The 16037-nt window shown below is 35.0% G+C and overlaps 1 protein-coding gene across 1 annotated transcript in view; it reads right to left on the reverse strand.

Moving 5' to 3' along the window:
* The window catches only part of CCDC178 (coiled-coil domain containing 178), a 207627-nt gene that overhangs the window by 122277 nt on the left and 69313 nt on the right, over positions 1-16037 (reverse strand). The window contains exons 16-17 of the mRNA XM_067292317.1: positions 12489-12634; positions 9079-9238 (exon numbers count right to left, since the gene is read on the reverse strand). Coding sequence (XP_067148418.1) covers positions 9079-9238; positions 12489-12634 — 306 coding nt within the window. The remainder of the gene's footprint in view (positions 1-9078; positions 9239-12488; positions 12635-16037) is intronic.

The following is a 16037-nucleotide window of genomic DNA, read 5'->3' on the forward strand; positions in this document are numbered from 1 at the left end:
CCTACCTCTCAAAAAGGACATACCTTAGACTTCATACATCAAACAAGAATTTTACATTTAATGTCAATTACTACATTCATGTAACATTTAAGGCTATCTTATGGCTTCCTTGCATTGCATTGACACATTGTATCACAAACCAGTCAAAATTCAATCCTTAGAATTAACTGAGCCCAGAGAGAAAGATTATCCACACTCCAGGAGTCCCCAAAGAGTACAGTGTGATTCTTATTCATGTTAGCTCGTGAGGTAAAATCCTCATATGTAATTGTCCAATACACTGGACAGAGAAATAGAATACTCCAAAGGACCAGTTATTGTGCCCTCAACACAGATGGAGGCTAAAGTACCATAATCAGTAGTTCAAAGGCGCCACTAAAATTAAAATACAAGAAGGAACTGTACCTCAATATGAAAATCTTAATATTGTTTCCACCGCTTTGGAGACTGGCATGTTTTGTGGTATGCTTAACAACAGATACAGTATCTTGTCAATGGAGACATTCAGACTCCAGGACAAGAAAAAAAGTCCAACATATTTTTAATTGGTAGTGTTTGCATTCTTAATTTTATGTATTTTTTTTAGAAACTTCAACTGTAAATGAAAAAGTCATTTTAACAACTTAATATAACTTGCTTAAGTTCCTAAGTCCTTAAGTCAGTATAGATGCTTACTTTATCTTAACAGCATAAAGCAGCGCAGCCACTTAAGTCACTTTAAACCAAAGACACCTGGTACCTGCTACCATATTTTGAAATTTGTGCCATTATGGGGAAAAAGAAGACATAAGAAAAGATGTGAACAGAATTCCAGGACTGCAAACTCTGTCTTAATAAAACGTAATGTCCTGTGTGTCAAGTATGCAATTTTCAATTGTTCATAATTCTGAAAATTTTCATTGGATCCCCCAGCTCCCAAACCTACACACATCCCCCTAATATTACATGTAGTTATGCTTTCAGACTTTAATTAGGATTTTTCAATAGGTATGTTTCAACCTTGTGCTGGATTTTAGATTATGTGAAAACAAGGTTATGAGTGAAGAAATTCAAATAAAAATTGGTTTGCATTCTTAGAAACAGCCTTCATGTTTATGTGCTTACACACACACACATATATATACATTATAGATATGAAATATATAATGTGTATTTTAGATATGTGAAATTATAATTAATATTTCTCTATATATATAATTTTCAGGCTATTGCAATACTGCTATCTTAATATACAGTGAGGGTTAATTTGTTTTTAATTATTATGCATATAGTTTGTTTTTTATTGAAGAATCAGAAAACTATCCTTTAAAAATTCTATTAACCGTCCTCTTTTAAATCCCTTTGATTCTCACTCAGATTGTTATTACTGCCATGGCACCCAACCTCTAGCTAGGCATATTCCTCAGAAGGGAAGGTATATGACTTCCCTATGAGCCAATAAAATCAGTGGGATGGTTATTTGGGTAATACTGCCAGCACTTCCCACAGGACAGCATGTAAGTCAATATGTTAAGTCTACCCAGGAGCATGGAGTAAGATTCAGAAGTCTATCTTGTAACATGGGAGTCCCACATACCAGTGTAGCACACTGTTGGAAGCCACTGAGTCAACTAATTAAAGGCAATTTTATAGCCAGACTATTTGTTACTCTTACCCTGCACACATACAAAATAGCCTAAAGGGAGCAGTGGCTCTCTGTAGCTTAAAAAAATCCTCTTTTGTCATATATCTTAAAATGTAACTTGTGTGTTTACATGGATATGCTGTAACAAAGCTCTTATTTCAGTAACATTGCTATTGATTAGCAGTATTTTTTGAAAATAAAAGATGGAAACCGCTCTGAAAGTATTAGTGCAGCAAGACCAAAAACAATTCCTAGAAGAAAAGATGACCTAAATAGATGAATAGTAAATGATAAAAGACACCCAGTGGATTTTATCTAATGCCATCATGATAAACAGCCCCTTGGATGTAACTTTGTTTTCCCCTATTTCTTAGTTCAGCCTTCAGCAGTATATTACCATATTTCTCTAACAAGCCCTTCTGAGATACGCCATTTTGTAGATTATTTCATTAGTAATACTCTCAGTAACTGATGAGACAACACATCATGACTAGCTGTAAGAACCAGTTCATGGATTTTCTGATATATCATTCCACAGACAGAAAATGCTTTTTTATAAAAGACAAAGTGCTCACAGGAACATGCTGATTTAAAACAAAAAACATTTTAAAATGAAAAACATTTAGGTTAAAATCAAAACATTCTGATCACGAAAGTTTCAGAATAAACACTTTTGTTTAAGAATAACTGATTCAAAACTTATTTTAATATCTATGAACTTTAAAGTCAAAATTAAAAAAAATATATACTCCCACACTTTTAAACTTTCTGCTTTGTGATAAGGAGCAAATGTCATTCCATTATAAGAACTTCCAAATGAACTGTTGTACATCTGAGAAAATCCTGTTCAATTTTAGATGTAACACAATGCTGGAGTGGGTGCAAATTTAAAGTACAATACTAAAGAAGTATTAACTTATTATTATCTTCTTTTACAGTATCATGCAACAGTTAAATAAATTAATGGAAAATCTAGAAACATTAATGGGTATTAAGGATTTTTAGCAGAAGACTAATGTTAACTAATACAATTAGTAAGTTATGACTATTGCTACCACTGCAAAGCAAAAAGAAAGCTAAAATACGATCATGTGGCCAACAGCAAATACTAACGAGGACAAATTTTTACGTTTCAAGAGAATTTTGGTTTTGGTCATTCAAGATGTCTTGCTCAATCCTCAAAGGCCACAGTAATCATTTTTAGTTACTTTAATTGAAAGTACAATAATCATACTAGTAGCAGAAAAAAAAAGCAAGCAGCCTTCTTTTGAGGTTAAAAAAAACAAGGCACAACATGATTGCTCTGAACATGATCCAATACTCATTATGAATTGTTATGTCAAAGAATTCTTCTCTGTGTGTTTAATACCGCACATATCAGCTCTGAATCAAATGTCAATATGAGAGTTTGGGAACTGTGCTCTCTCTGTAGAACATTAGGTAACGAAACGTTGTGAGAGTAGTTACAAATAGCACAGTGATCAAACATGTCAATCAAATATAACTTTGGTCAAGTACAATACAAGTAAACTTTGCCACGTTTAGTAACATGCATGTCAGTAAAACAAAAATCACACCTTATATTTGGCTGTGATATATCACATTTGACACATGATTATGACATGCTGTGTCACAATCTTATCACTTGGCAACACTTTCTCATGTGATAAGACAAAATCTAGGAGGTCTGCAAAATCAGTGACTCACCTCTCCAGCCAAATCATAAGTATTACATAATAGGGAGGCAAGAACCAAGCAGATTTTTCAGCTTCTCATCCCATTCAGTCCTGGTCATGAATAGACGGCTTCCATCCCTCAGTGCACTGCAAGAGTCTCCTCACAAATATTTTTTTTCTGCCAGGATCTGTGCTGAGGCCACTTGTTTCTTCTGCAGATTGTCCCATACCAGGACCATTCCAACTCCATTTCCATTCATAACATGGACAACTACGGTCTCTATTTTCCTCACCAATTTTCTCTCCTAGTTCCTGGACAGTTTCTGAGACTTGATAAGAGACTGTTTAATTTCCTTTATGGACTTACCAGTCCCTTCTAGTCTACAGAAGAGAGGGATCTCTTGTTCCGACAAAGATGTCACTGTCTACTCTCTTCCTGTCAAGCCATTCAAGCCTTTGTCTCTTGGCAAAAAGTTTTTCCATCTTCTTGTTCTCACTCACTGGCTTTCACTCACCCTCACAAAATCTACAGGTCACCACTAAAAGGACATTTTGTTGGACTTTTCAGAGATATAAAGCTGGGTTTTTCAATCTCACTAGTGTTTTCATTTATTCCTGCATCATTCTCTTCTGCATAAGGTTTAATAGTTCATTCCATCCCACCTTAAAAATGAGCTAATGATGATGATGGTTAATTCTCACTTCCAAACTGCACTGCCAGCTGTGCACCTCTGGCTTTATGTCTTGGCACCTACATCTGTATTTCTCCATAAGTAGAAGGAACTACCAAATAACTTTCAATTTTCAGTCAAAATCTTGCCCTGACTCACCTAGTGTCTGACAGCACTCCTCTCACACTAAACAATACCATGTATGTTGTGCTGATTTGGGTTTTATTTTCACCTTAGTTATGAATAGGTATGAAATGTTACCATGTATATTCACAACCTGTTTTGGAAATATCCCCTCTTAGTTTTTGTACTTCATGACAATTGCAACAAAATATTCTAATTTTTTCAACTACCAGGACAGTAGTTGTCATTCAATGCAATGTCTGACAAGAATTTCTAGGAACCCTAAATCGGAATGTCTTGAACTCCTCTCCTTCAGTAAGCTCCTCTATACTCCATAAGTTAGAACCTTCCTATTTTTGATTTCCCCACTGTGGGGGTTAATGCTGTGAGGACTGATTTTTCAGTCACTCATCTCTCACCTTAAAAATAGGCTTAGCCCTGTCTTATTGCATTATCTATCAGTCTCTCTAGCTCGCATATCTCTCATATCCTATCCATTTCACTCAGATTCAGACCCAGAGAATCAGAGCCTGTAAAAACTGGTCTAAGATGTATGTTCCATTACTACTTCAGTAAACCAGCTTTCATCTCCAGACGCTGGGTGACAAAGCCTCCTAATCTACCACAGAGTACTTCCACATCACATTACAGCATCTCACCAGTTTTCTGTAATGATGGCTCAATTTTTAGTCTGATCACAATACAGTTCTTTCTTTCTCAAAGTAACACTCCTGGGTTTCTCTTTAGTCTCACTCTTCTTCCCTTCCCTTCGTGATTTATCCAGTCTTCTTCCCAAATTCCTCAGCAAACTCAAGGGGAAAAGCCCTTGAAAATACAGTTCACAGTTTCTGCCCATCCCTTGTAAATCTCTAGATAAGTGATTTATGAAAGCTAGAACGACATATCACGGATTTTTTTCTCAAACCCATTCACTATTAGCCGTCATCAAATAAAAAAGTACTAAAGGGCTAGAAGGACATTTCATCCAATTCAGTAATGGAAATTTTATGTTATGTCTTATGTTTGACCAATGAAGAAGCTCTCGAACTCACTGCAGTCTTTGAGTCATCTGCTAAACATGAATGTTCCTTAAGCCTCCTTCTTTCTCCCAAAACAGTTTTTCTCTTCTACATTAACGTTACATAACCTATCATACTTCTCTGTAATGCCTATATAGCATTTCACTAGTAAAAACAGATGTGTATCTGTCTTCCTCTTCAAAGGTATTCATGCTACATACATTACAAAATGCTGCATGAGATTATTTTCAGTGTCAGGTATATTGCATTTGCCAATTTTCTGTAATACCAAACAGAGATTGCACATATTTTGCTTATGTCAGACACTTGCAAACCTTCTCTCCCCATTTATCATTGCTGAGAATTACCTTCTATAGTCAGAAGCTGCAGAGTGATGGTCTGAAGAAAACAGACTTTTTACAAGTAACACAAGTATTAACATCATCATAAAGACTAAGGCAGAGAGAAAAATACTATACTGATTCATTCATCATTCATTTTGATTTTGTAAGGTATAAAGTGACTTAGCTTGGATTTTTAAGTATTGTTCCCTCATCTTGCATCAAAATGAGCACAGTTCCCAAACCTGGGCAAGTTTTTATTGATTATAGTTGGTCTACATTTAAGCAAACAGATATACTAGCAAAAATCACTTATCTGTGTAATGTGTGGAAGGTGTTGCTGAAAAACTAGGTGTCACAGTTTCAATAAATGGCACTCTTCCTCATTATTATGAATTTGTGAGGTGACAACAGCTGGTATTAAGAAATTTACCGTCAGCTGAATTAGGAGTGGAACATCACTTACTCAGTTTGGAACCATAACGCTGTTGGGTTACCTAAAGTCGTAATTATTATAAGATGCTAAAGCACATATGTACTCCTCAAATACACTGCTGAGTTTCTTCATCAAAAATTCATGTTTTGGCATAAGATAGAACAAAAGAAATCACTTCAAAGTTACTGGGTTTAACAGAGTAAAAAAAAGTGGAAATGTCATTATAAAAGCAGGGACAGTAACTTAGCATTTGGCCAAACAACCAATCAATTTAGTCTCAGAATTGTGAAGTTGTGCTGCATTTCTTCCAAATAAGATTTAAAAAAAAGAAAAAAAAATACCCAGACCAGTTGTTGTCAATCAGGGCAGATAGACAGGGACTTGGGACAGTACAGAACTTCATCTGCATATACTTTCATTTATTGCAATTGAATTCACAACCTATTCAACCTCTAACACAAACAGGTTCTTAACTCCCTAGTTATCTATTTTTATGTGCAATCATAATGCATGCAGATTTGTATATACTAAGCAAGTCTCCTAATCATGTCGCGTTTTTAAAATCTTACTAGTTACTGGTATCTAGTTACAATGAATTCTACAAGTCAACAGTATAACACCTAAAAAGTCTCTTATATCTTTCACCAATCTCTTGCATTTTCAGAAAATCTCTTATCATTTTTCATTATGAATATTTCCAAAGACTCCTTATAATTTTATTACTCTTTTGTAAACTAAGCAGTCAACACCTCTAAGCTGTCCTGAAGAATGTTACTCTGTCTTCCCACTCCATATCCTCTGACAAATGAAGACCTACAAAAGAAACCTATTTTTACCCCTTTCTTTATGTATGTGGAAAGTAGGGAAGATGCATGATAATATTCTTTCTATAGCTAAAATTTTACAGGGAAGAGAATCACAGTGAAACACTACTATAGCCACTACAATTCATATTCCAAAAATGAACTTATAAAAAAAAAAAAATTCTAGAAGCTGGGAGGAGACAACTACTCAAAATCCTGTCACCTCATAGTGATCAGTGACCACCTGCTTGGTGTCAGTCAAGAATCAGTAATAAGCCACACACTTTTATCCTATTTAAATGGTTTTATCAAAATGGTTGCTATTGCAGCAGTTACAATGAAGAAGAAGAATATGAAATCTACTGCAATACACAGGGAAGAGGAGAATTTTACCCCTCGCTGGGGTAAAGAATTTCTAGTTACCAGATAAAAATAGTAGATGACCCTCAAAATGAAAAAGAGAAATTTGCTTCCCTGAGGAAATGAAACAATACTTATTTTGATTACAAGGAATGTCCAGCCTATCTTTTGGATAGGAAAAGGAAGAAAAAATAATTTGGGAAGAAAAAATAAATTCTCTGTAGAACCTGAAAGGGAAAATTATACTTATAAAAGCTAAATGCACAATGAGGTGCTTTCTAATGGAGGCATTCTAACACAAAGGACTCTCTAAAAGGTTAATCATGAAGTGTAGATATGAACAAAGACATAAATAGCTTACCATGAATATTTTTCCGTCAGAAAAGAAGAGTAAACTAAATGGATGCAGGGAGGGAGAGAAAGAGAGACCTTTCACAGAATCACAGAATCGCTGAGGTTGGAAGGGACCTCTGGAGATCATCTAGTCCAACCCCCCTGCTCAAGCAGGGTCACCTAGAGCACATTGCACAGGATTGCATCCAGGCGTGTTTTGAATATCTCCAGAGAAGGAGGCTCCACAACCTCTCGGGGCAGCCTGTTCCAGTGCTCTGTCACCCTCACAGTGAAAAAGTTTTTCCTCATGTTCAGATGGAAGCATCTGTGTTTCAGTTTGTGCCCTTTGCCTCGCGTCCTGTCACTCGGCACCACTGAAAAGAGTCTGGTCCCATCCTCTCGACACCCTCCCTTCAGATACTTTCTGATTTGATAGAAGTACATCAGATGTATTTTTTTCCTCATTTTTTTTTTACACATTTGCAAATGAATTTAGTGGGATTTTCTGGTTGCTGTGAATAAATGATTTTATCTGCATTTTCCACAAAGATAATGAAGAATGACTTTAAAACAACTAGGTAATAACATGGTAAACATTCAAAGGGTGATAGTGTGTGCCTCCATTTCAGCTGCAGGTCTAGAAGGAGAGATGGCATCACAGAGACTGAAACGTGTTCCAATAAAAAATAAAACAGGCTTTCTGCCATGCAGCAAAAAAATTGTACTAACATTAATTTAATAAAGAAATACTGTTACCCATAACTCAGCAGGTATGCAAGGTAGACGGGAGTAGAGACTAGACAGCATGAAGCAGGAAACTTTAGGAAAAATAAGTCTTGATGTTCTAGAGATGGAGGTAAGAAAGGTTCCTCACTGAATTATTCTTAGAGTGATTTCTAAAGTTAAGCTGAAGATGAGCTAGTCCACACACAGGCAAGTATTTTTGACCTCAGAATTAATTTAACACAACCATGGAGTTCAGATTTGATATCGTTGTATATCTACTTTGCATCTTTTTGCACAACTGAAAACAACTCCATGAAAGAGTTAAGAATATTCATATGTTTACAGAAATTTTGTGAATATATTTTCTGTTCCCAAAAGTGTTTGTAATTTCAGCATTGCACAAAAGCCCTGTTATTACATTAGAAATGGGAACTGAAAACGAATATGAAAGACAATTAAGTGACCAAAATTTGACTGACGCACTATTAAGATTGCGCACGTTGAATGCTGTTCTTGTAATGAAGTGATTAAAAAAAACGGAAATTTATCGATGCTCTGAGATTTTGTTACTGAACAGTTAGTGAAAAGGATGATTAATGAGAATAAGCTTTTCAAGTTAGCAGGAGAGTTTTCTTTTCTTTCCCAAAGGTTTACACAAATCAAAGTTAAAGAAAACATAGAAGATAAAGCATGCAATAACCTTAAACATTAACAGAAAATTAAAAGCACAGAAGCAAACGAACAATTTTATAATTTTCCTAAAATCAGTTTTCTATTCACAGAAATACAAAAACCTACCACAGGAAAAGAGTGATTTATTTCAATGGCAATATTATTTTGCTTACTGACAAGAAGATATTTTGTATTTTAAACTTTTGATAAAACTATGCATCTAAAAAGAGCCAGAACTAACCACATAGTTGGTTTACTTCTTATATAAAAAAACACAGGTCTGATAATACTCACTTCCAAATCTTTCAAATTTTTCTTTCTATTCTGTAATAACTCTCCATATGTTTTTTCTTCCTGCTTTAATCTTTTTTCATATTCTGCTAGCTCATCTTGGAGATGATTAAATGCCATCTGAACATTTTGCTGCTTAAACATCACAGCACTTAAATTTTTCCTTTGAAAGAAAAATATTTCAATTATTTAATTGAGATATTCTGCTACACAGTTTTTAAGTCTTTACTTATAGTTTTGATGTTTAATTAATAAAACAATTAAATAGAGTTTAATAATGTTTAACGTTAATAACGTCTAAGGTTAATTTAGAGTTAAATATTGTTTATTAATAATTTAATAAAAGTCTTCTTTCATATAATGAAACCCTTTTAAAAAGAACAAAGAACTGTATGACAGAGCTTATCATGAATGTTTAGACCACTTAATGACACTCCGCTTATCCAATGAGTCTATTGAGATGCGTAACTCTCACTAATTTTCAAAAATAGCTTCCATTTTGAAAACACCTTCCTAGAGGATAGACTGTTTCACTCCCACATGCAGCCTATCTGCTTAAATTATAATATTCTGAGATACAGAATAAGCCCTGCATCAGTGACATATTGGACAACCAATATTTTATTATTTATTGGAACTGGATGATTCATGCCCTTTGTATAGCATTTGTTTCATGTCTCTTGTCCATACCTAGTATAGTTTCTTTAAACTGTGCACATTTGAAATCTGTAAAATTAAGCAACTTTCAGAGGTTTATAGTTTGTACTAACATTCTGTTCTCTCAGGGTCTGTATTTCGGTTAAAGTATTTCTAACACTGCTTTTCTGCAAGGTGGACTAAACCAGAGCCTTGTAGGTAATTTAAGACTTGACTGTGTAACAAAGACTATATCATAATGTGCACACACAAGAGGAAACTTAAGAGACAAATTTAACACTACTATGCCCCTTGGGGAATAAATCACAGCATCTAAGGCTTCCTCTGAATCAGTGTCTACAAAAACCTCTCTAAAGAGAGGCTGACTTAAGGGATCCTTGGGAAATTACCTGAAGTTCCTTTTCACTGGAACACCCTTCTAGCCTTCCTTGTCTCCAGCACATCCCCTTAACTTGCTTCCTGCCTGTATTTCCCTCTTGCTGGGCATCAATCTATCATATGGGAACTGGTGTGTATAAATGGTAAGGGCTCCAATAAAGTATGCTCCTCACATAAACCTTAAATTCACAGGATTTGCCCATCATCTCTGTAATTTAATTAACACCAAACTCCAGTGAGATAAAAAGAATGGAGTGAACGTACTTCACATTAATTCTTAAATCCAGATACAAAGACATGTCTTTATGTCTTCTAAGAGTGAAAAAACAGCTTTTCCAACTCCATTTCTACATGGCTACTTTCATTTGTTTCTACATGGGATTCCTGTGGCACATGATTTTCCCTTGGTTAGCAGGTTAGCCTGAATTTTGCAGTAGCCTCTTCAGTTTTATTGCCAATTTTATTGTGGAAAAAAAGGATTTATTTTAAGTTATTGTTATTTTGACAATATTGTCTCAATATTTCTATTTTACTAATATTAGCTAATAGTTAGTCTTCTTTATTGAATTACAGGCAAACAATAATAAATCAAGAAGGTATTATTCTTCAAAGAAAGATACTAGGAAGGAAATTAGAAAAGGACAACAGTTAAGACTGAAAGCAGAAGTAGGGACTCTTGTATCTCAGTTTCTCCACCAAAACAGCCTAGAATTTGCCTGACACCATGCCAGAAAAATGGAGATAACAGCCAAGAGAAAAAGTAGAAACAGGGAGTCCTTTATTCACAGTTGTTCTACTAAGTCAGGCAGGAATCAGCACTCTTCAACAAAAGCAGAAGCATCAATTCAAACAGATTAGTACATTTAACACTGAACTACTGTGTATTACACAAAATATAACAGGAACTGGCTAGAGCAGACTTCCTGAAGATAGACTGATAAAATGCCATTAGATAAGTCAGATTATTGGTGACATCTATAGGAGAAGGTAAATAGCCTGAAAGAAATTGTCTTTCTTCTGAGTATTATCACACTAATCTTCACTAATGAGAAAAAATGAAAAAACACCAACAATCCCAAATTCTTCTGCCCCTCAAGTACAGACAGGCTGAATGCTCTGACAACCAGAAGGCATAAGAACGCTGTTATAGTTTTCAGGAGTTCATGATGGAGAAATTCCAATGTGATGTATGTGCTTTGTTCAGAGAATGACAAAAAGGAAGAAGAATATATTAGTCATTTGGATGCACATTATCAAAATCAGTGGGGATAGCTTGCTTCCCCCCCCCTTTTTTTTTTTTTTTTTTTTTAACTTTACAGCTCCTTCTACCAGATGGGATCTCTGAGAAGCAGGTTTTCAAGAAAAATACAAAGTTTTCATTACTGTCTACTTTAGGACTAGAAGATGGAGAATTCACTAAAGAATTCCTGTTTGAAAGAGAGCTGAACTTCACAGCTATTTAGAAACAGAGAATTGTTGGAGGAAAATAATCTTTCAGTACCACTTTTTATTTATCTTATCCCTTCCTTCTGTGAGTCTGAATATAGCATTACACTAGTATGAAACTACTGACTTTGAAGTGGTTTTGAGACATGGAAAGATGCCTTCCATTCTTGAAAGTCAATAAGCTCAAATGAACACTGGGTCCCTCTGAATCATTCTGTTTGAATCAAGAGTTGAAAAAGAGAACATCCAGTCTCATACAGTTGGCTTAAAAATTTACATAGAGAACTGCTTTTTTTTTTTTTTTTTCCCAATCAAGAATTTAATAGAATAATCTCTCAGAGATCTTGTAACACCAACAACACAGAAGTGACTGAGACCACAGATGGGGAGCTGTAATATAATGATGCAAGGTTCTTTTTTTCACAATTTACCTATCCTATATAATTCAACAATACAAGCTCTCTTTGACATTGCACAGCAGGTTCACCTTTATCCTTTAAGAGTAAGCCTACTGTGCAATCAGCATATATGGCCCACCAAGGCTTGCATGGCCTAGAAGGCAGCCTGCATTTTCAGTTGGATAGAGCCCTTTGAGACTATTTTCAGGACTCATCAGTCACAGTAAGTGTAGGTCCACATTTCTTAAACCAGAGAAAACACAGAATGTGAGGAATCCTCCATTAATTAAGGATGCAACTGACCATGAATATTATTAGATTTCCAGAAGTAATTCTGATGCCTGGAATTCCATTTGCTAGGCAGACAATTTGTCATGAATGACTTCTACAGATGCATTAAAACTGCAAGCAATCATCAAACAAAAATACTTTCAAATCATTGAGGAAAATTGCGTTATATTTCCTAGAAATAATACTGTAAAAGTAATAACATTAAACTACCCTTAAAAATTCATAATAAGAGGTAGCTCTTACCCCAAATCAGTGAAAGATTTTTCTATATTTTCCATCTGCATTTCCTTCATGTTCCATAATGCATTTAATTCTCTAAGCTCATTTTTTAAATTTTCAGTAGTGTGAGAGTTTTCAGCAATTTGACTGGAAACAACCAAATATTTTTCCTGGAAATTAAAAAATATATAGCATGTATAGCAGGCAGGGTTAGATTTCCAGATACTGTATTTTAAGCACATGATTATAGGCAACAATGCATGAAACTGTATACCCGAAGAAACAGAACTGCTTTCAGAGGGGCAGTTGAAGCACTTAGTGCAACTGGAATAATTGTATTTCTTTAAGAGCGCAATTTCAAATGTCCCAATTATAGTTCCCCAATTTGCTGCACAGACCTTCTACTATATATCTATAAATTTTATTATGGCATTTGCATTTTTGCAGTTGTGTGTGTATATGTATGTATGTTTGTATGCCTTCTTCATAAAACACATATCTTCTTTTATTTTTGCTCTCACATAAAAAAGTTTTCAAACAACAGTTTGCACAGCAAAAACATTATTAGTGACAGTGAAAGACAACAGTTTTCACTTTTGACCCAGGTCTGGGCCAATTTATTTCAGTGTATGCAGAGTCAGTGATTTAACTGGCATCTTTTATTAGTAGACCATCAAAATACTTACACAATTTAATACTGTTTCAGGCAGACATTTGAAAATCTTGGCTTTTGGAATAGTCAGTATTTTTAGATGCCACTGGCTCGAGGAAGCATGTGGCTTACTCATTATCTCTGAAAAACTGGTATTATTCATTTAGTTGCCAAAGAGGGAATTTTCCTCTCTTAGGTGTCAAGTTTTTCATAACATAGTTGTCCTGCACTAGAGACAGTGGAGGATTAAAGCATAGAGTACAAGACTTCTGAACTCATCTTTAAAACTTTTCTCACTTACAAGTACACTCCTTCTCAAAGAGATGCTGACATTAAGCTGTTGAAAAACTTTAAATCAAAAAAACCCACCTATTTCCACTAAAGTTCCTGTTCTACAGAAGAGATATTAGATTGGAAGGTCTTTTCCATTCAAAAAGTGGCTGACAGTCACAGGGCCAAGAAAATGTAAAGATTCATGATACAAGTAAACACGATTTTCAATAGGAACAGTATTTGGTTAACAAAACTGCAGCTTCTCCAAAATGAAAGGGGTAAACATAAAGCACTGTAGCAGCAGAAGAGTAATACACAACTGGGAGTCTATTACTAGCTAACACTTTTAAAGTGGTCTTGTTGCATGTAGGAAAATTTAAATCTTGCAATCCATACTAATGGGCTGTAAGCAGCTACGTAAATGGGTTAAATTGAGAGGGATTTGATTCCCCTTATACACACACACACTCATATATATAATTTAAATATGCATACACATATGAATACCGAATTTCAAGACCTCACATTTCAGCAGACAAAGAATGTGTTGGAGTATTTAAATAAAGATCATAATTTAAAAAATTTCTTCTTTAGATACTGCCCCATTATTGCTCAAGCAGTAGCCTAATGCATAGTCTTTTTTTTTTCTTTAGAAAGAAAAATGCTTCTTAGAGGCATACCTAAAAGGTAGCTGAAAAATCCAAGAATCAATATTTTTGTAACAGACATGAGCAAAGAAACATTACAATGTGCAAGGAGCCACAAGCACATGACACTTTTAAGGCCTCTATCTGAATTTTATAATGTGTAATATGTTTCTGTATAGGATTAGATGGAAAATTCAGGTTTCCAACAGGAATACAGAATCATTAAAAGGAAATGAAGATATGGTAATTAATGCAAATCCCTAGGCAATTGAACTGCCTATGGAGAGTCTCAAACCTCTGAGGAAAAATCTTATTAGCTATAGACTCAGTTCCAGGAGAACCTGGAGAAATATGATAGCCTGTGATATACAAGATGCCACAGAAGATGATCTGCCCTGGCCTTAAACTTTATGAAATAGTGAAATCTGAGATGCCCAAATTGTCAGGACCAAATTATATAAATATGTAGAGAAAAAAATCATGACCTATTTTTTCCCAAAGAATGGTAGGTTCACATATGAGCTGCTTTACAACAAAACCACCAGTGCGAAAGAATTTTGTCTCTGACTTCTTGTATTTGTTTCGGGACTTTATAAATGAGAAGGCAGATTAAAAAAAAAACTGAGAAGGTTGGCTTCCAAGGATAGGGAACATTAGCCATGGAGTCGGTGAAATCTGGTACCTATTATAGAAGACCTTGCAATCAGGTTTTAAAGCATACAAACAAAAATGCTCAGATATTCTACATTCCATGATCCAAATATTGGTAGGACTGAATATCCTTATGGCTTGCTGCAGTGGATAACAGCCAATGTCCTATCTAGCCTGAAAGAGTTCCTTGACATTGGGTCATTACCTAATGAACAGTATTCTTCATTCTTCTTAGCTGCTGAACAAGACTACGAATGCATTACAGAGTAGAATTCACCTGCTTTTATCTAGGTATTTGATTTTTAGACATTTAAATGCCAGCAAGCCAAACTAAGTTACTTCAGATTCAGTGGTGAGAAGCAGAACCCTCCAGGAAATGATTCATCTTGTCCTAAAACAGCTAAACTATGAAAGACTGGGTGAATTGCTTGATCATTTGGATGTTGGATTCCCTATGTTATTTCTGCACTAAGAACACTGTAGAATCATAGCCATTTCCTCTGCAAGGTCATTTAAGGTACACATAGGACAAGCTTTAAACAAGTTATGCTGTCATAAGAAGCCTAGATTTCCTATGACCATGTGTGCTTTTTCCTGTCACTTCCAATCTGATTAATCCTAGCTTTATTCCATGTTCCCAGTGCCACAGCATCTTTGCTCCTGAGTCAATCCACTCCCACCTCATCTAACATACCTTATCTCTTTGTCTGAGCAAACAGGTAGAAATATGGCCGTGTTATTGTCAAAAATAAAACAGCCCCTTTTATAAAGGTACAAAACTTCAACTAGTTCGTCTACAGAGCTGCAAGATACTGTATCAGGCTCTAAGAATGTAACCTTTAAGCTATCCAAGTATTGTTACTAGATCAGTTCTCTAGAAATCTCATAAAATATACTACATTGTTTTATTCCACTTATCCAGAACACTCCTCCACTAACTCAAATATTGCTCAAATAACTAAGGGATAGAGTTATTTATGCAGTTAGTAGTAAAAGTAGCCTTTAAAAAAAAAGTATAAGAAAGAAATGGCCTGAAAAACAGTGTAGAGTTACTGAATACCTGTATGCTGACTCATCAGTCATTTCCACATGTTCTAAGATCTTTTCGTAAACCAACAGTTTGGCAGAAATCAATCATTAACAGAAAGGGATGTAAAAACTCTGTCTTCTCTGCCAAATTTAGAAACCTGAGAGAATCAATGAATTTCCCAACCATTAATTTAAGATTCAGTCTTACATATAGGAAGTTAAAGTCTTGTAGTTTTTCCATACAAGCTACCAGCTATTCTGAGCTACATGAAAGCTTTTTTCTCTATGTGATGCATTTTTGATACTGTAATGAATAACTTA

This window comes from Apteryx mantelli, chromosome 2 (genome assembly GCF_036417845.1).
Source record: "Apteryx mantelli isolate bAptMan1 chromosome 2, bAptMan1.hap1, whole genome shotgun sequence".
Classification (NCBI taxonomy): domain Eukaryota; kingdom Metazoa; phylum Chordata; class Aves; order Apterygiformes; family Apterygidae; genus Apteryx; species Apteryx mantelli.